Source organism: Erpetoichthys calabaricus, chromosome 3 (assembly GCF_900747795.2).
Source record: "Erpetoichthys calabaricus chromosome 3, fErpCal1.3, whole genome shotgun sequence".
Classification (NCBI taxonomy): domain Eukaryota; kingdom Metazoa; phylum Chordata; class Cladistia; order Polypteriformes; family Polypteridae; genus Erpetoichthys; species Erpetoichthys calabaricus.
Window position 1 is genome coordinate 31119224 of NC_041396.2, and position 21358 is coordinate 31140581.

The following is a 21358-nucleotide window of genomic DNA, read 5'->3' on the forward strand; positions in this document are numbered from 1 at the left end:
ATGCTGGTCAAATTTAACCTATCTGTCTGATTGTAGGTGCGGGCACTTTGACACCAGCTTTTATATGAGTTACCTGCAGATCTTGCAATGAAATGTTGGGGTTCTTGGAAACTTCCTTTAGTCAGCTCTTGGGCTGAGTCCTGGCTGAATTGGCAGTAGTTTGAAATCGCTGCCACTTGTAGATGATTTTCCTCACAGTGGAATGAGTGATTTGAAATAATTTGTTGATCTTTTTAAATCCCTTGCCAGACACATTGCCCACAACCTTCTTTCTGAGGACCTTAGAGAACCTTTTTGATCCTGATGTTATGACACACATCAATAGCAAAGAGGACACCAGACCCTCGTTATCTTCGGTTTAAATCGGACAGGGTCCACCTGCAGACTCCCTAAGGAGGTCCTAATCATTGGCACCTCATCTGGAACACCTGATTCTAATGTGATAAATGTTGGAATGTTCTTACTTTTTCCTCATGACTAGTCTGCATTTTTGATAATTTAGGTTATGAGAACAAATACACCACGTCAATTTTATGTGCAATTTGTTTAAGTTTATCACCTTTAGTCACTGTCTGCATGAAGATCTGCTGCTTGCCTGTTCAAATACTGTATGTTGAAAAACTCCACAGTTTCCTTGGGGTGTACTTACTTTTTTACAAGCCTGGATGTGAGTAGAGCTCTTAGACTCACACAAGTAGATGTGTGAAAGCTGCTCATTAGACAGCATGTAATTACCATTCGCCAGTCTCCACTGGCTTTAGGATCAATCAGCATCCCAGATGGAGCCAGGAGGCTGATCGAAATGTCACTGTGCTGACAAGGACAGATAATGCGGGTACACCTCCAGGCCGGGCACGTGCATCTGTGGTCCAGCTTGTATGTAAATCTGTGTGCTTCTCTTACAGTTTGGGCGGACAGAGGTGATCGACAACACGCTGAACCCCGACTTTGTCCGCAAGTACATCCTTGACTACTTCTTTGAAGAGAAACAGAATCTGCGCTTTGACCTGTAAGTTGTTATGAGCAAAGGCCACAGTGGGTCCTGCTGTACCCTCCATCTCTGACTGGGTGGCATCCACTGTGATCCGTGTTGTTTAAAAGAAAGTGGAACTGATGGAAGTGTCAGCGTAGGAAATAGAGAATTATTAAAGGGTTGACAGGAAATATCAGTTATGGCAGTTCCTTATATATACTTTATATACTAAAAGTCAAAGAGAATCCAAAAATGGTGGCATAATTTGAAGGAGTTTAATTTAATGGAAAAATCTATAGAGGCATTAAGTGGACAGTGCAAATAATAAGGGGAGCTAAAAATGACAGACCTGCTAAACGTGCTAACACAGGCTGTGTGTGTTTTATAGAAGTTAACTCAAAAGTCAATAAAATAAGCAGGGCTTTAATGTGGACAGAAAGTGTTATAAAGTATAGGATTGGGGGGGTTGGGCTACAAACTGTACAAATATAGCAAAGAGATAATAATGGGGATACAAAATGACATAAAACCTAACAATAAAGGTTAAAATATAATACTAACACAATGAGTTTACATTTACATTATTACAACATGATGATGACAGGAGGCATTAATACAGGCAGAGCACAATATATAAATGGTAAAATTATCAGAAGGAAATGAAGAAGAAAATTATATAAAGGCTAGGAATTACAATAACTAGAACTGTTACTACAAAATGTATATATTACTTAGGAACTAGATCACAAAATGACATGGGAAGTTAATATAGACTGCAACATTTGAAAAAAGGCAAGTGACGCAGCATTAATACAGGCAGTAGGCATTATATAGGGATAGCATAACTAGTAAAAAATATACAAGATGATAGAAGAGAAAGCAATAACAAGAAAGGCAGGTAGATAGAAATGAAAGGCACTATATAATAGATAGATAGATAGATAGATAGATAGATAGATAGATAGATAGATAGATAGATAGATATGAAAGGCACGATAGATAGATAGATAGATAGATAGATAGATAGATAGATAGATAGATAGATAGATAGATAGATAGATATGAAAGGCACTATAGATAGATAGATAGATAGATAGATAGATAGATAGATAGATAGATAGATAGATAGATAGATAGATAGATATGAAAGGCACGATAGATAGATAGATAGATAGATAGATAGATAGATAGATAGATAGATAGATAGATAGATAGATAGATAGATATGAAAGGCACTATATGATAGATAGATAGATAGATAGATAGATAGATAGATAGATAGATAGATAGATAGATAGATAGATAGATAGATAGATAGATATGAAAGGCACTATAGATAGATAGATAGATAGATAGATAGATAGATAGATAGATAGATAGATAGATAGATAGATAGATAGATAGATAGATAGATAGATAGATAGATAGATAGATAGATATGAAAGGCACTATATAATAGATAGATAGATAGATAGATAGATAGATAGATAGATAGATAGATAGATAGATAGATAGATAGATAGATAGATAGATAGATAGATAGATAGATAGATAGATAGATAGATAGATAGATAGATAGATAGATAGATCTTCGCAGTAAGGAGACCAGGATTTGCATTCAAGGTCCTGTGTGTTCTCCTCATGTCTAGTTGGGTTTCCTCCGGGTGCTCCTGTTACCTTGCACTGTCCAAGGACATGTAGGGTAGGTGGACTGGTGATGCCCCAGTGTGTGTTTGGTGTGTGTGTGTGTGTTTGCACTGAACTGGCGCCCTGTCCAGGGTTTGTTCTTGCCTTGTGCCCTGTGCTAGCTGGGATAGGCTCCAGCCACCCTCAAAAGGCCCCTGTTCTGGACTAAGCCGGTTAGACAATGACATGACATAAATAGACAGATAAATAATAATATACAGTACATATACAGACACACTATGCTCTGAACACACACCAGAACAACTAAAAAGGATTAAAAATTGAACAGAAAGAAAACTTCTGACTTGGCAGTCCCAGTCCCAGTGAGACATTATGCAGGGGTATTGCTGTTGGTATAAAGGAGCCCTCGTAGTGTTTCTTGACACACTTTTGATGAATAATTGGGTATTCACTCAAGCAGCAAACTTTGTTATTTGGATAACACCAATTGGGAAAAATAGCAGAAGGAGATGAAATTTATAAAGCAGCTAATACTGAGTTAAAATGAAATATAAGCAGGAATAGTTGGACTACATGCATTATTGTACAAAGGTAGTAGAGTGTCATGAGCTGTTATCATAGACAGTAAAAAATATTGTGTATAGGGGATAAAGTAAATGCTAAAAATAACAAAGGGTAACAAAGGGGAGAATGAAAATTAAAGAGAGGCACTGAAGTTAAAAATGAATATCCAGTAATTGATTAGAGAACTGTACAGGTTATATAAAGGCCTAAGAATATAAAATAACATTTGCCATTAACAGAGACAGTGATTATTACACTAGAGGTGATGAAAGTGTCAATTAAAGTAAAAGTAAAAATAATACAGTGTAAGTGCTAAAGCAGAGAGTATGTACTATATAGAGAACAAAGATATCAACTCCAGTTAAGTCGAGTTTATTGGCATAAAATTAATTTCTTCCTTGCATGTCTCCTCAGAACAGGTGACAAAAATAAAATACAACAATAAAGAAAAAAACACACATGACAAACATTAACAAAGATGATGTAGAATGTAAAAATTGTACAAGTTAATAATACAGAGATAGGATAGGAAGGATCAACTATATTGTATTTATTCATGAGAAAATGTGATTGATGGAGGAGCTAACAATGACAGCAATGTACAGAGAGGAGTTCTTCAAGAAAACACTAAAATTATAAAAAACAATACACAGTGAGTGTGGCAGTAAAATGTTAAGGGGACACCAAACTAAACAGCTCAACTCAACTATAGGGAATTAAAAAATGGGGACTGACACACATAATAAAAATGACACAGCAGTTCTACCAGTAAACTGTGGCAGGTACAATGAAAATTGCTTCAGGTTCTCTTAAAACAGACAGTAAAATTATATAGAGACTCGATCAAAAACAATTAAAGAGAGCTAATTGAGGCAATGAAAAATGATTTACTTAATCTCCCATATGTGTTATAAAATTACATAAAATGTTAGAATGAGAAAAATGAAAATAGGGAAGAAACTAATGCAGACAGTTAAGGTGAGGTGAGGAGCAAACTAAGCAATCAGAGTTAGGTAGGAATTTAATCAATGACATAAAAAGAAACACTAATAATAATATGAGGAGGATGATACAGTATGATTGCAAATATAGTAAAAGTGAAAGTCCACAGAATAATAATAATAATAATAATAATAATAATAATGATACTTTTTATTTCTATTGCACCTTTCTCATTCTCAAGGCAATGGTAACATAGCGGTTAAGGCTTTGGAGTTCAGACCCTGAGGTTGTGGGTTCAAACCCTGACCCTGTGTGATGCTGAGCAGGTCACTTCACTCTCCTGTGCTCCAGTTGGAAAAAACACATGTAATCAATTGCATCTCAAATGTTGTAAGTCACCTCGGATAAGTTTGTAGCAAAATAATATGTAATAAGTGACAGCAGGCATTACACTACATATACTGTATGTAGCAGAAGAGAAAGTACAGGTAGCATAGGGACTAGTGGATTGTAAATATTACAATATATTGGGGAAATTACAGATGATATAGATGCATCCATCCATCCATTATCCAACCTGCTATATCTTAACTACAGGGTCACGGGGGTCTGCTGGAGCCAATCCCAGCCAGCACAGGGCGCCAGGTAGGAAATAAACCCTGGGCAGGGCGCCAGCCCACCGCAGATATAGATGCATATTTCCATAATAACAGCTATACTTGCACACTAATATGTTACATTAAACGGGCCACATACTGTAAAACGTCTTACAGGGACACTGCTGGAGTTGATAAACATGGCATAGGAGCATAAATATGGTCAGTGCAGCTCGAATACTATCAGCACATATTATTTAGTGTAGGTCAATAAAGAATAATGCAGTGGCAAAAATAAGCAGAGCAAATGCAGAAAGTGTACATTATGTCCAGTGCTTAATGAAGTGACAGAAAATAAAAAATAGTGATTGAGTAACTGGAGACTCATCCAGCAAATATGAAGCAGCAGCAGAAATCTAGGCAAGCCAAAGGGGGCCCTAATATTGGAAATGGTGTAGGACAAAAGCAGGAGCAGTGACTGTGACACCCTCTAGCGCAACGCACCAGCTAAGGTTTAGATCTTCACCTGGCATTCTCTTCTGATTACAGGTATGATGTGGATTCAAAGAGCCCAGATCTGTCCAAACACGTGAGTAGATGGCCTTCCTGTGCTGAAGAGCAGCTGAATGACCAGTGAACTTCATTGGAGAAATCCTGAAAAATTTGATAAAGTGTGGCAGAAGATAAACAAGACCAGGATGCCACAGATTTGTCTCTTAGCACATGCTTGATGTGGCATTCCTTGGTTTGGTTGATCTGATGGCCACTCCGCTTGTTACTGGTGCAATAATGTAAAGGGGCCGGTGCCAGCCTCCTGGTCTGGTGGATAATGCCCTTTTCAATAAATCATTTATAGTTATTGAGAATGTGAGAGGCATCTGACTTAGCCAGATGTTCATAAAACTATTACTTCCAGCAGATGGGTAAATGATCCATACACAAAGACACATGCAAATATACTAGGAGCTAAAATATGCATAAGAGAAATGCTCAGAGGAGAAAACACATGCAACTCCCTTTCACATGTAAGAATTACATGCATGAACACATAAATACATCTACACATCAGTGTGTGTGCAAAGACATTTACACACAGACACACAGCAACACATACTGTAGATGTGGGTGACCATGTATTGGTGAACAAGTGTGTGGTTATATGCCATGCATATCTATCTATCTATCTATCTATCTATCTATCTATCTATCTATCTATCTATCTATCTATCTATCTATCTATCTATCTATCTATCTATCTATCTATCTATCTATCTATCTATCTATCTATCTATCTATCTATCTATCTATCTATCTATTATACACATACACACCTTTTGTATATATATATATATATATATATATATATATATATATATATATATATATATATATATACAGTGCATCCGGAAAGTATTCACAGCGCATCACTTTTTCCACATTTTGTTATGTTATGTTATAATGACAACGTGAAAAAAGTTTACTTGAGGTTTTTTGCAAATTTATTAAAAATAAAAAAACTGAGAAATCCCATGTACATAAGTATTCACAGCCTTTGCTCAATACTTTCTCGATGCACCTTTGGCAACAATTCCAGCCTCAAGTCTTTTTGAATATGATGCCACAAGCTTGGCACACCTATACTTGGCCAGTTTCGCCCATTCCTCTTTGCAGCACCTCTCAAGCTCCATCATGTTGGATGGGAAGCATCGGTGCACAGCCATTTTAAGATCTCTCCAGAGATGTTCAATCAGATTCAAGTCTGGGCTCTGGCTGGGCCACTCAAGGACATTCACAGAGTTGTCCTGAAGCCACTCCTTTGATATCTTGGCTGTGTGCTTAGGGTCGTTGTCCTTCTGAAAGATGAACCGTCGCCCCAGTCTGAGGTCAAGAGCGCTCTGGAGCAGGTTTTCATCCAGGATGTCTCTGTACATTGCTGCAGTCATCTTTCCCTTTATCCTGACTAGTCTCCCAGTTCCTGCCGCTGAAAAACATCCCCACAGCATGATGCTGCCACCACCATGCTTCACTGTAGGGATGGTATTGGCCTGGTGATGAGCGGTGCCTGGTTTCCTCCAAATGTAACGCCTGGCATTCACACCAAAGAGTTCAATCTTTGTCTCATCAGACCAGAGCATTTTCTTTCTCATGGTCTGAGAGTCCTTCAGGTGCCTTTTGGCAAACTCCAGCGGGCTGCCATGTGCCTTTTACTAAGGAGTGGCTTCCGTCTGGCCATTCTACCATACAGGCTTGATTGGTGGATTGCTGCAGAGATGGTTGTCCTTCTGGAAGGTTCTCCTCTCTCCACAGAGGACCTCTGGAGCTCTGACAGAGTGACCATTGGGTTCTTGGTCACCTCCCTGACTAAGGCCCTTCTCCCCCGATCGCTCAGTTTAAATAGCCAGCCAGCTCTAGGAAGAGTCCTGGTGGTTTCGAACTTCTTCCACTTACGGATGATGGAGGCCACTGTGCTCATTGGGACCTTCAAAGTAGCAGAACTTTTTCTGTAACCTTCCCCAGATTTGTGCTTCAAGACAATCCTGTCTTGGAGGTCTACAGACAATTCCTTTGACTTCATGCTTGGTTTGTGCTCTGACATGAACTGTCAACTGTGGGACCTTATATAGACAGGTGTGTGCCTTTCCAAATCATGTCCAGTGAACTGAATTTACCACAGGTGGACTCCAATTAATCTGCAGAAACATCTCAAGGATGATCAGGGGAAACAGGATGCACCTGAGCTCAATTTTGAGCTTCATGGCAAAGGCTGTGAATACTTATGTACATGTGCTTTCTCAATTTTTTTTATTTTTAATAAATTTGCAAAAATCTCAAGTAAACTTTGTGTGTAGAATTCTGAGGAGAAAAATGAATTTAATCCATTTTGGAATAAGGCTGTAACATAACAAAATGTGGAAAAAGTGATGCACTGTGAATACTTTCCGGATGCACCGTATATATATATATATATATAGATTAGAACTCCCACATACCCGTACATTTTATGTGTAAATTGTATGTGTATATATACTGATCTATATGCATGTGTACAGAATCACACAAATGTGCACACTGATAGACACATATGTACACACATGCTCTAATACATGTACAGTATGTACATCAGAGACACTTAAATGCTGTGTTGAACATGTATAAAAGCAAACACAAAATACACAGTATACACAAATTAAAAAGTAGCCTAAACATTTACACCTATCCATGCGCATGGAATCACACAATGACACACATGCATGAACTCAGATGCATGTGACAGTGCCAACACACCTTCATGCATGCAGTTTCATACGTCATTTGGTAGCATATTGTGTTAAAAAAAAGAAACACAGCTGAATGGCTGTGATTTGGTACACGGCCTGTTTGATGTTGTATTTTTGCTTTTCTCACCATGTTGATGTGCCATCTGTACTTGATAGAACTGTACGGTGCTGTTTTAAATATGATTTACTGTGTGTCTGTGCTTTGTGTTACATGATGTTGTTTTATTGTATTAATGCTGCTGCCTGCTCATCTCCTGGAAGCCCACCGAATTCAACGTACGTGTCTGTTCAATATCAGTTCATTCTGCAGGTGTGGGCCCCCGTGACGCGCCTCTCACTCCTGTCTTTTTGTTATTCCTCAGGACTTCCTGGGTCAGACTTACTGCACGCTGGGCGAGATTGTGGGCTCTCCGGGGAGTCGGTTGGAGAAGCCTCTGAGGTAGGTTGTCTTGCCTAAAGGGGCTGGAGAGCATGTGTGTGTGTGTGTGTGTGTGTGTGTGTGTGTGTGTGATCTCTGCCACTTGCTTTGCTGGTTTTTCCACTTGCCACTACACCCCCTTCTCCCCCTAAAGTCGGATGGCAGTGTCCGATAAAAGCGCTGGCCTGCCTTCTGTACTATCTAGTATGGGTATTTCTGTTATCTTAGTGTAACTTAAGCCCTGTCAATTGATTTTGGATTAGCTGGCACAGTTTGCTACTGCGTGGGCTTTCAATGACTGCTGTGTGGGGGGCTATGTACCAGGGGGATTATCTAAGTAAGGCTTTCCTGTGAAAAAACATTGAAGTCCAATTCGGTAATTGTTTTACTCATCTTGGGAACATTCAGTCTAAAATGTGCAAGAAACCCCAGTCTGGTGTGGTGAAGTCTAATGACAGTGTTCACTGGGACACCCCCTTTAATAGGTGGTCAGAGTGGTTAGAGACAATAGTCATGCAAACTGGGATATAGAAACCTGACTGTGTTTGTGTGTGTGTAGCTCATACTTATGGCATATCTGAGTAAAGTTAATTGCTTCTTCTGAAAGTGTTACCTGCCTTGTTTTGTCTCGGCTGAAGCAGAAGAAGAAAGCAGAAATCTTGGTGGGTGAAAGTCTGCCATCCAAATTCCTACTTTCTGTGTGCCCCTGCTTTAAAAAAACTGGTGCTGGGCCAGGTGACAGTGGGTATGTGTGTGACACTTTTCAGACTCTAAAACGCACACAAGTATGATCCAGGACTAATGGCTCCAATCCAGTAGCAGAGGCCAGCGTAGACAATCACTCGACACCCTTAGATGTTCCTCTGTGTAGAGAGACAGAGAGAGAGGTTGAGAGCATGCGCTGATAGCTCACTGCCGCACCCACCACACAACGAACCACCTGGATTGGGACCCGAATGAAGCAGGTGACACCTCAGCACCATAATGGAACAGTATGAGGTTTTCTATGGTGGCTGGAGTGCCAGTCCTGCCACCGATTCCCAAGTTTTCCAATTTGTCCAAGTTGGAGGACCTGCTGGTAGGGCTGGACGGAGCAATTGCAGGTTAAGGGACTTGCTTAATTCTTTCAGGGCGGATGTCGACTTTTGTCAACAGGAGGGGCTGATGGTGGTAATCAAATGTAAAACGGTGACCAACCTCACTGTTACGTTTTTGTTCCACTCTGGTAGAAGGAACGTTCGCTGTGTCGGCTTGTGTGAGTAGTGAGGACTAAATGACAGTAAAAATGGCATCGACATCCGGCGAGTGATCGAAGTGAATGAGTAAACAAAAATACTCCGTGGACGATGTTTTGCGTATTATCACTGAATCGGACCCTGACTTGTCAGACTCCGATGTTGTTACCAGTGATCGAAAGCGAATGTGAGGTACCGGCATCAGCTGATCGATCTCCAGCTGATTGTGGTGCTGAATAGGTTTGTGTAGCTGATGCGCCTATGCCATGTTCGCCTGGAAGGACCGTCACTTACAGTGACAAGGGGTCAAACCAGACTGTGTGGCAGTGCGACTGATGCTGCCAAAACCCCCGCCACGTGAAGACTGCCAGGCAGCCAACCTACAACCTGTGAGCAGCTCAAGCCACAAGAGACACCGAACTGGCGGCCACCGCATGAAGCAACAGATGTTTTATGTTCATTTATGTGTGAAACCGTTTCTTTGTGTGCTTTTTAAAAAACTGCGTTGTTTTGGAAAATAATATTCAGTCCTCAAAGAGGACTGGGGGGAAATCATTTCTGGCATTTACAGGATTGGAACCAGCAACCTTCCCAGTGCTGACACAGCTCCCTAGCCTCAGTGCGCTCACCTTTTATTTGCCTTCTGATATTCTTACAGTAGTTGCACTTGTTCTTTCGGGATGGCTTAGCAGTTACTGCTGCAGTTCTCAGATCCATTGTCCTGGGTTCAAATCCCTCTCTTGATTACTGTCTGTGTGTGTCCTCCCCAAGTTCGTGTGTGGGTGGTTTTCATGGGGTACGTGCAGTTTAGGCTGATTAATGACTGTATATGGTGGCTTTAGAAAGTCTTCAGATTCCTTTCAATTTCTGCACACTTTGTTGTGTTGTAGATTTCAGTTTAAATTGATAAAATGTAGTATTTTTGCCCATCAGCCTACCCTCAATAACCCATAATGGTTTCAGTAAGGTTTTCAAATTTATTAGAAATCAAAAATGAAAATCTCTCATTCATTGGAGTATTCAGACCCTTTGCTGTGCTCAGGTGTGTCCTGTTTGCTTGAATTCTCCTTGAGATGTGTCTAGCACTTGATTGGAGCCCACCAATGGTAAACTGAATTGATTGGATTTTGTTTAGAAAGGCATACACCTGTACATGTAATGGTCCACAATTCACACGAAACCAATCCATGATGTCCAAGGAACTTTCTGTAGACCTCCATGATGAAATTTTGGTGAAGCAAAGATGAGGGCAAGGGGATAAATCCATTTGTAAAGCTTTGAGTGTTCCCAGGAGCACAGTGGCCTTAATAATTGTGAAATGGAAGATGTTTGCCTCCAACGGGATCCTTCCTAGTGTTGGCCGTCAGGACAATTTGAGTAACCGAGCAAGAAGGATCTTGACCAGGGATGTGCCCAAGAACCCTTTAGTCATTTGAATAGAGCTATATAAGTCCTCTGCTGAGATGGGACCACCTGTTGGAAGGATGACCATCTCAGCATCACTCCATCAATCAGGTTTTTATGGTAGGGCAGCTAACCTCACTTTGGAATTTGCCAAACACCATCTAAAGCAGGCATGTCAAACACTCGGCCCCCAGGCCGCATGCAACAGAAATCTGTGCGACCCGCATGACCGATCCTAGTTAGCACTAAACTTGTACAAAATGATTACTATCATCTGTGATTAAATCATTCTGCATCTTCGGCATTACTTATTGACTTTTCTTACTTCTGCCTTCTGACAAAAGTGCGTTTTTCCATGATATTACGGTACCGGAAACGTCATCAGCTAGTATAGCCATGAGGCTTGTCCGAAATTAATGAGCTGCGACGTCACAACTGAAGTGGTAGGCTGCAGCAGGGGTAACCTTAGGCATGTGCAAACTGTGCACCTGCACAGGGCAGCCACACCAATATATATTGAATATAAAACAGAAAGAGAAAATAACGACACAGCTGACGGCAATGTGGCCGAAAAACATTGTGTTTCTTGTTAATTAGTATGCTGTATTTACTAATGTCGCTCAAGTCGGAGCAGTAAGCTATATGTAGTATTATAACATTCTGCCGTAATGAGAATATCATGGGCCGCCACTTGGTTTTCAAGTTACGGACATACGCATATAAGTCATGAGCACGAGCCGGCAATGCAGTGTCCACAACGGACGTGGCCATCTGCCGTGCATAAGATACCATATTGACATTGGCGGGCGAAGAGGCCACCGATTCTTTCTCTGCCCAGGGCCACCACGAGCCTAGAGCCGCCCCTGGCAGGCTACACTATTGGCTGGGCTGCTGAGACTGGCCACTGGGCAGAACTGACCATCACGAGTAGTAATAGCTTGCATATTTTCACATATTTTTGCTGTAATTTTATGTAATTTTGTGCTAGTATTGTAACGAACAGTTAGTGCAGACTACAGCTGAAGATCTGAAATGGACGTGAGAAGTTGGCAAGTTGTTTATTAATACATTTTTGTGATTTTGAGTTTGTAAAATTAGTGTAGGTCAGGGGGCTTTTTGCATATCGGCTTATTTTACAATATAAACTTTGAAGTAAACTTAGTAAAGTAAAATTAGATTTTTGGAGGATTTGTTTTCCAACTTGAATTACTGAGCAATGAATTCAGTGAGCGTTTTCGTAATTTCAGTTCACACGAACAGGACTTTGCGCTGTTTACGCCACCATACTCTTACAACGTTGAGAATGCGCCTGAGAATATCCAAATGAAATTGATTGAAGTGCAGTCAGATTCTATTCTGAAGGCAAAATACAACAAAGTTGGTGTGCCAGGCTTACCTGCCACCCTCGTATGTGCAGATCCGTAAGTTGGCATTGAGACTACTGTCTATGTTCGGAAGCATTTACCTTTATGAGCAATTGTTTTTGTTGATGAAAGCTACCAAAACCCCACATCGCTCAAGACTTACCGTCGAGCACCTTTCATCCCTCATAAAAGTTGCAGCTGCACAAGATTTCAAGCCTGATATTGACGAACTGGTTACTAAGAAGAAATGCCAAGTGTCGGGACAAAAGAAATAAATCTCACACTGTAAGACTCCTATATAAGCAATGAATATAATATAATGAATATAATATAATAATATAAGGACCTAGCTAAGAGACTAAGACTCTGATTGTACGCTGTTGCACGGAGATTGTATGGAAATAAATTGCTTTTCTTTAAACTTTAAAGTTTAAGTGTTACATTTTTTAAAGTTTTCAGTATGTTACAGTGCAGCCTGCTGAAGCACATATGGCAGTCGAAGTGGCCCACCAATGGTAGTGAGTTTGACATGCCTGATCTAAAGGACTCAGAGAGCATGAGGATAAAGACCGTCTGATCTGATGAGACAAAAATTGAACTCTTTGGGCAGAACTCCAAACACAATTCTGGTGAAGGCCAGGCCATCACCTGCATAATAGCATCTCTGAGGTGTAGCATGGTGGTGGCAACATCTTGCTATAAGGGTGCTTCTCAGTGACAGGGAGTGGTAGACTGGTCAGGACTGAGGGAAGGATGACTGCACTCGAATACAGTGAGGTCCTTTAAGAAAACCTGCTCCAGAGTGCAGGCGACCTCAGACTGGGACAACGGCACACCTTTCAGCACAGTAATGACCCAAAGCTTATATCTAGGACAATGCTGAAGTAGCTTTGTAAGAGTCAGGAGTGCTGGTGTTTTCTTCTTTGAAAGGTGACATCACTCGTATTTCTGACCATGCCTTTTGTAACTCCAGACAGCTATTCATTATAGAATCCATCCATTTTCCAACCCGCTGAATCCAAACACAGGGTCACGGGGGTCTGCTGGAGCCAATCCCAGCCAACACAGGGCACAAGGCAGGAACCAATCCCAGGCAGGGTGCCAACCTCATAATAGAATCCTTTGGCCCTTATAGAAAGCAGCTTTACACAGATTACCACATGAATCCACCCTTTTCATAGATTTTGTTTTTTTAAAACTTTAGCTATTGAGGTTCTCTTAGAAGCTGTAGACGTTCAAGCAGGTGGTGTCTATCACACAAGTTATGAATGCAGTGGTGACAAAATGAGAATGTGAGTTTCCAGCTTTTCCCCAGTGAAATTGAACAGTCCAGTCTTCTTATCTTTATTATGGATGGTACTTCCGTGAAGAAGAGGTTATCTGATACTTTTACTCAAAGTGACATACAAATTGCAAGTGTAACTGGACCTCTGGAGTGACAAAGTGAGTCCGTGGTGGTGCTTGAATTGACATCCTTGGGGTATGCAGTCCAAAGTGTAACCACCGAGCCATGCTGCCAGTCTCATCTCTATCTTTCTCTCACTGTGGCGCCCACTCTCTCTTTCTGAAAGGTTTCCCCAGGCTGGCAGATCTCAAATGTTGTACTCATTTTGGGTGAGCAGACAGAAGAGAAAATCCCAGGCCTGAAGGAAGCAAACAGACAGCTGTAGTTAAAGATTAGGCTGACAGCCCCGTGGAATTACAAACCTCTGCTTCAACTCCGTCTCGTTCAGCCAGCCAGACCAGGAAATCCACTTCTCAAGGTCTCCTCAGCAGCAGCGGCTCCTGGCAGTTACACGGCGGACACGTGCCAGACACACTTCATCCCGGAGAGTGCTGAATGCAAAGTAGAGAAGCAGCCATCCTTGGACTGACTGAGGGACATAATTCCTGATTATACCTTACATGCTTTCTGCACCAACTCCTTTTTCTGCATTACACTCGTCTCTATCTACAGTAGGTCTCAGATATTTAGTGTTTTGAATTCTAAGTTGTCTCTCCATCTCCTATGATCTGGCAAAACAGCGCTTTGAGGAGAGATAGTAGTGGTGGGCTTGTGGCTAGTGGGGCTGTTTACTATGAGAAGGTCCAATGTCCAAGAAGAATGACAAGGGTGGGAGTCCAGTCATCTGTCTGAATGAGCCACACCCAGTACAAGATATTAAAATAATTGTACTGTACCTTAAATGTTAGAATTTAAGAATGATATTAACTATACAGTAACATACTATCAAAAAACAATATATTATTTCTGTATTTTATCATTTGGCTGACATCTTTAACCAAGGCAACTTGTAACATTTCACATATAATTGGTTCCATTTCTTTTGCTTTTCCAACTGGAGCACAAGCATGTGAAGTGACTTCCTCATAGTCAAAGAGTATCAGTAGCAGGATTTGAATCGACAACCTCAGGGTTTGACCACTACAAGCCTTAACCACTACACCTGCTCAGAATAGACATTCCTGCAGTGGTGTGATTTTGCAAGCCATTAGGCACCAAAATGTGTCGTTTCTGAGGGGAGTGAACAAATAGTTCCCTGTTACCCACACCCTCCCACCATATTATTTTATTATTTTTAGGAATCAGGGGGCTTTCATCAGCATCAAGCTAAACTAAGCGACTGTGATATTTTCTCACTGAAAACACTGGTCAACAAGCATTTTGCTACTGAGATTCTTTCATCTGTACTTTAACAAATTTCACTTGCTGACATTAAATCTGAAAACCGTTTTTGTCCAGCATTTCCCATTTTTCAGTTATGATGTTCCAGGTCTTGGACAACTAGGGTGACTGGACGGTAATGCATTTCAACATTTAAGAAATAAGTTTGGTCTCAAGAAAAGTGAAGCCAAAATTAAGGAAGGTGTTTTTGTTGGCTCTGAAATCCGTGAACTGATGCTTGACGATGAGTTTGAAAAGAAACTGAAGCCCACTGAATAACAACCTCATTCGTGCAGGTTGTCCAGAATTTTCTTCACAAGCACAGAGCAGAGAATTATACTGAGCTTGTGGAGAATATGCTGAAAGTATATTAGCTTACAGGAGCCAGAATGTCACTGAAGACACATTGTTTACATTCTCATCTCGACTTTTTTCCACCAAATCTAAGCGATGTCAGAGATTTCATCAAGATATAAAGGTGATGGAAAACTGATATCTGGGAAAATTCACTCCGAGCATGATGGGTGACTACTGTTGGTTCTTGCAAAGAGAGACGGATGTGCAGTACAAGCGCAGAAGTGAGTGCCTCCAACATTTTTGGCCACGCTGACCTCACTTTTATATTGAGGTAAATTGACATAAATATGCTTTAACGTGTCTCTGGTATCATCTTCTGGTTTGTTTTCAGAATAAACACATCAAAGCAATTTTGGTGGGACAGAGTCCAAACACCAGATATCGTATTGATGTATTATATTGATATTCAAAAGTGTCAAAACGTCAATGATGTGCATTTCAAAAACCTGACGTGCTAGCTTAATTCTGATTTCATATATGAAATCAGTGTAAAAAAAACTTCATAAAGAGATGCTCTGAAGTTCCCAGTAGCAAACAAAAAATATTTTTTTGTAGACCAGTGAAATTAAAGAGCGAGTGCCATCTGAATGGACAACAAGCATTTAGTCAGTCTTTGAAATCAGACACCATCCTAAAGTAGTGCCCTATAACACAATAGCAGGCACATCTCTGGTTGGACCAGAGGCCTTCATACTGCCACTTTTTTGAGGAGTGACCATTTCATAGCACTGTCCACCGGAGGTGACATACATAGACAGACAGAAACATACGAAAGTCAGAATAGATAGATAGATAGATAGATAGATAGATAGATAGATAGATAGATAGATAGATAGATAGATAGATAGATAGATAGATAGATAGATAGATAGATAGATAGATAGATAGATAGATAGATAGATATGAAAGGCACTATATAATAGATAGTGATAGTGTGGCGGGCTTTCGGGACCCATGCCACTTGGACACTTGATCCAGGGAAGCATCCATGGGATGCACACTACATACCCTGGTACACTTGGTGGCAGCCCCCCCTGGGTTGCATCGAGGGCAGTGACGTAGCTGGGGGGGGGGCAAGGGGGGGGGGACATCTGTCCCTGGGCGCAACATCCAGGGGGCACCAAATTGATGTTATGACCCTAATTTTAGAATGAAATGTTTTCCATTCTTAAATGCACAGGAGTATCCAGTTAGTGATGGAAGGTGAAACTTGAAACTCTGGCGCCTGGCTCTTTCAAGATGGACTTGTTACCTTTGCTTACCCTCATGTGTTTAGCGTAAATGGAACTTTTGAATGAGTGATTAGAAGATTGAACACATCTGTGTGTATTATTAAAAGATAAGAGTGTGCTTGAAGGATCACTACGAGACAATTATATTTCCTATAACTGCAAACTGTTCCACTAGTATGGATGACAAAAAAACTTTGTTTTAATAGGTAACCATCCACACAATTCAGGTCGTCGAGACTCACACTATGAATGCAATGAATATATACACATATATATATATATATATATATATATATATATATATATATATATATATATATATATATATATATATATGTATATATATATATATATATATATATATATATATATATATATATATCTTATATATAAATGTCTACGTGTGGAAGTGTGTGTGTCTGTCCAGCCCGGAAGTGAGAGGTGGAGTTGGGGTAGGGGCTCTGCCTCCGAGGAAACACAAGCGAGGCCAGCATGTCGGCAAAACGACTCCTCTTTGGAGAGAGATGCCCAGAGTAGTTGGTAGTTACTTTCAATTACCTGACATCTCCACATTTCAATTTTTTTTCCGATGATTTCAATACTTTCTAGGACCCCAGGCTTTTTGCAGCAGGGGCTTACACAGCTAGTATATATATACTGTATATATATATATATATATATATACAGTATATTAGGGGGCTTACCCAATCCCAGCCAACACAGGGCACAAGGCAGGAACCAATCCCGGGCAGGATGCCAACCCACCGCAGGACACACACAAACACACCCACACACCAAGCACACACTGGGGCCAATTTAGAATTGCCAATCCACCTAACCTGCATGTCTTTGGACCATGGGAGGAAACCAGAGCACCAGGAGGAAACCCACGCAGACACGGGGAGAACATGCAGACTCCACGCAGGGAGGACCCTGGAAGCGAACCCAGGTCTCCTAACTGCGAGGCAGCAGCGCTACCACTGCCCACCGTGCCACCCTACCAATACAATTAGCCCGTTGTAAAAAAAGCTACTAGTATCGTGTACAAAAAGTTACTCAATTAGTGACGTAGTACATCTGATACACCCAATTAACCAATGGCACTATAAGAAATGTCCATCGTCTTACGCAGTTTACCGTTGGAAACCATATAGCACAGCTAGTTATTTGAATAAAATGCAAGACCCCCAGAATTTACTCCATCTAAGCTACAGTATATCCAGTAGATTGCTTATTTGGTTTGCGCTATAGCTCTTACTCTGTTACTTTTCTTATTCTGTATATGTTATGTCAGGCTTTGGGCACACGGATTTAGTTACAGAATGCATGTTAACTCTCTTTTGCAATTTTTCTTATTTATTTCATCTCTTGGTCTTTATTTTCTCTATACATTTTCTATACAATCATTGCACACAGACATATTTAATAGTCCATTCTAGCCTATCTCACCTTATTGCCCTCTGATTTTTATTTTAGTTTATTGGCTCAGTAGCACAGCCACTAATCTGTGCTCCGCCAGGTAGGTTTGAGAGTACATCTTGATCTCTGCCGGCTTTTACATTCCTTCTCCGTTGTTCAGATTAATTCTACAAGTGTTTCCCTCTCCTGACTTGCAGCTTGATCTTTTTTCTGCTGCCAGAAGCCTGTTGAGGAATCTATTAGAAATATCACAGCTGTCAAGTTAAAAGGCCTTTTCACTTCTTTATTTGAAGCCACATAAGTAATTTTGCTTTTAATTGGCTAAAAGAGTTTACATTTCATGTGTTTATTGATTTAAATAATAAGAAGTATTCATCTCAGACAGTGAGTCGGAATCACAAGGACTGCACTCCTCTCTTTTTCTTTTTAATTGGATGAGCAGCAGCACCTCAGGAAGGCTGTGAGAGGCGGCAGCGTGTGATCGGCGGCCAAGTTCCCCAGTGCTGATGGGGGGAGCCGCTCCCCAGTTCGCTCCAGCTTCATGCAGCAATGCTGCCACGTCTTGTGATCAGCCAATGGGGATCACTAGAAAGTGCAGCACGTCTTGGTGCCAGCTGCTTTCATTTCAGAGCACCAACTGGCAAGGGAATGAGGCTGTCACACTTAGTGCTTGGGGCACATTTCTTATGTGCTCTGTTAAGCTCCTCATTCGGATCCATTTGCAAATAAAAGACATAATAAATCAGCGGTGAAAGTTCACTCTACACAAAGCAGCTTTTAAAGGATGGCGCCACCTGTCTCCAGAAGCCGCAGGCACGTCCTCTTGAAAATGGCCCTACTCATTAAATTAGTCCATTTCTTGTTTTTTTTTTTTCCAGTAGGCAGCTCCTTTTTCAGCGTTGCCCAGAATGTGCCTGAGCTGGACAAAACCCACCATCCCACTTATCACTTGATGTAGAATCCTCCCCTGAATTCTAAGTCAACAGTTGTAAATTATACTGGAAGGAAAATGACATCAGATACTCATGCTCAGCCTACTGGCCACAACAATGATGAACATATCTGGAGATACTGAAAGACCAGAGGATTAACTTGGAATCTGACAATGGTCACTTCCTTCCTGGTGCAATTGTTATGGCCCATTGCCTGTTGTTTTGCACTATGACTTTTTGATCTTCAGATCTATCTCTCATGATATAGTGCATTTTATTATCAATCTATCATATAGTTCCTTTCATATCTATCTATCTATCTATCTATCTATCTATCTATCTATCTATCTATCTATCTATCTATCTATCTATCTATCTATCTATCTATCTATCTATCTGTTGTGATAAGGCGCTATATAGGCGCCCGGCCCGACACAGACTGACAACGGAGGTGCGTGTACAAACCAAAGAAAAGATTTTATTTTTCTTCTGCACCACGTGGGAAATGCCTTCCCCATTTCCCACAGGCACAACACAGTCCCACAAGCACACAAAAGCAAAGCAGAAAGCACAACTAAAGTTTCTTCCTCCAGTCCTCCCAGGCAGCTTCGTCCTCCTCCTCCTGACTCTGGCACCTGGAGTGGTGTCTGCCAGCATCTTTTATAGCCCACCCAGAAGTGCTTCAGGTGATAATTTACATAATTAAGACTGCGCGGTGGGTTGGCACCCTGCCTGGGATTGGTTCCTGCCTTGTGCCCTGTGTTGGCTGGGATTGGCTCCAGCAGATCCCTGTGACCCTGTGTTTGGATTCAGCGGGTTGGAAAATGGATGGATGGATAGAAGACTGCACGTCTGGGTGCGGCTGTGTTACCTTGTGTTACAGCCCACATGGGCTCAGGAAGCCGTGCAGCTCCAACAGGGATGATCTCCACAATTGCTCCACAATTGTTCCCCCAATCAGAGGCGTAGCTGGGGTTTTCAGCGCCCGAGGACAACTGAAGATTTTGCGCCCCATCTTGTGCATTTAAGAATGGAAAACATTTCATTCTAAAATTTCGTAACATCAATTTGACACCCCCTGGATGTTGCGCCCAGGGACAGATGTCCCCCATTGCCCCCCCCCCAGCTACATCACTGCCCCCGATGCAACCCAGGGGGGCTGCCACCAAATTTACCAGGGGATGTAGTGTGCATCCCATGGATGCTTCCCCGGATCCACTGTCCAAGGGGCATGGTTCCTGAAAGCCCGCCACATTATCACTATCTATTATATAGTGCCTTTCATATCTATCTATCTATCTATCTATCTATCTATCTATCTATCTATCTATCTATCTATCTATCTATCTATCTATCTATCTATCTATCTATCTATCTATCTATCTATCTATCTATCTATCTATCTATCTATCTATCATACAGTGCCTTTCATATCTATCTATCTATCCACTTGAAAAACTAAGAGCATCTCATGTATTAAAAAATCTTTTTATGTGTGTCTATGTGTAATGCATGAAGCACCTATTTTGGTAGCCATATCTGTCTGTCCACATGAAAAAACTCGGCCCTCTTTGGACCAATTTTGCTTAAATGTGGCACACTTATTCTTCAAGTAAGTTTGTCAAGACAAACTTACTTGACAAAACAGATTGCACTGTACACAGTTTTAAAATTTCAAAATATCTTTCTAATAGGCACTGGTGACTTTGCAATTTTGTCAAGTACCTTAAAACAGAGAGCCGTTCTGTGTGCCTTCAACTATGAATTAGTTTACTGTTTCAGTTTGACCTTGACAGCAGTTACACCAACTTGTATATTTTGCTTATTTTCCTGTTTTTCACTTCTGATGGTTGCTATCGACAGCAAACAGATCCCCAATAAAAGTTAATGAAAAACCAGCAGACTGCTTGAGTGGGTAGAAAGTCACAGCCACTTGTTGTTACCACACATGTAGGACAGCAATCCTCTGTCAGCAAGTATAATTGGGCATGAGCAGAAAATCAGCAACTGCAAATTGTTTCGACTTTATGAAGTCTTCCCAACTGTTTGAGTGCAAATAAAACAGAACCAGTGCATCAGTGTCTCACACATCCTGATGCTTTTAAGTTTTAGCAGATAAAATAAATGATCTTCCCAACTGTAAAAATATAACATGCACGCACATAAAACAAAAGGTTATTTAGCTATGAATAAAGTACCCTGTGACATGTAAGCCATTTTGCACAGAGCAAATAAATATTTTGTGAGTAGTATTTACCTCACAGTAAACCAAGCACATAAATCCATTATCCGCAGATTATAATGATTCACTATTTTCAGTATAACTTACCAG

At 40.9% G+C, this 21358-nt stretch overlaps 1 protein-coding gene across 2 annotated transcripts in view; it reads left to right on the plus strand.

Annotated features, from left to right (window-relative positions):
* The window catches only part of LOC114647875 (copine-5), a 318809-nt gene that overhangs the window by 83993 nt on the left and 213458 nt on the right, over positions 1-21358 (plus strand). Inside the window, exons 4-7 of one of the 2 annotated variants that reach the window (XM_028796547.2) lie at positions 906-1009; positions 5272-5311; positions 8262-8276; positions 8363-8439. In XM_028796547.2, the coding sequence (XP_028652380.1) occupies positions 906-1009; positions 5272-5311; positions 8262-8276; positions 8363-8439 (236 nt within the window). The remainder of the gene's footprint in view (positions 1-905; positions 1010-5271; positions 5312-8261; positions 8277-8362; positions 8440-21358) is intronic. The other variant, XM_028796548.2, reaches the window with a different exon arrangement.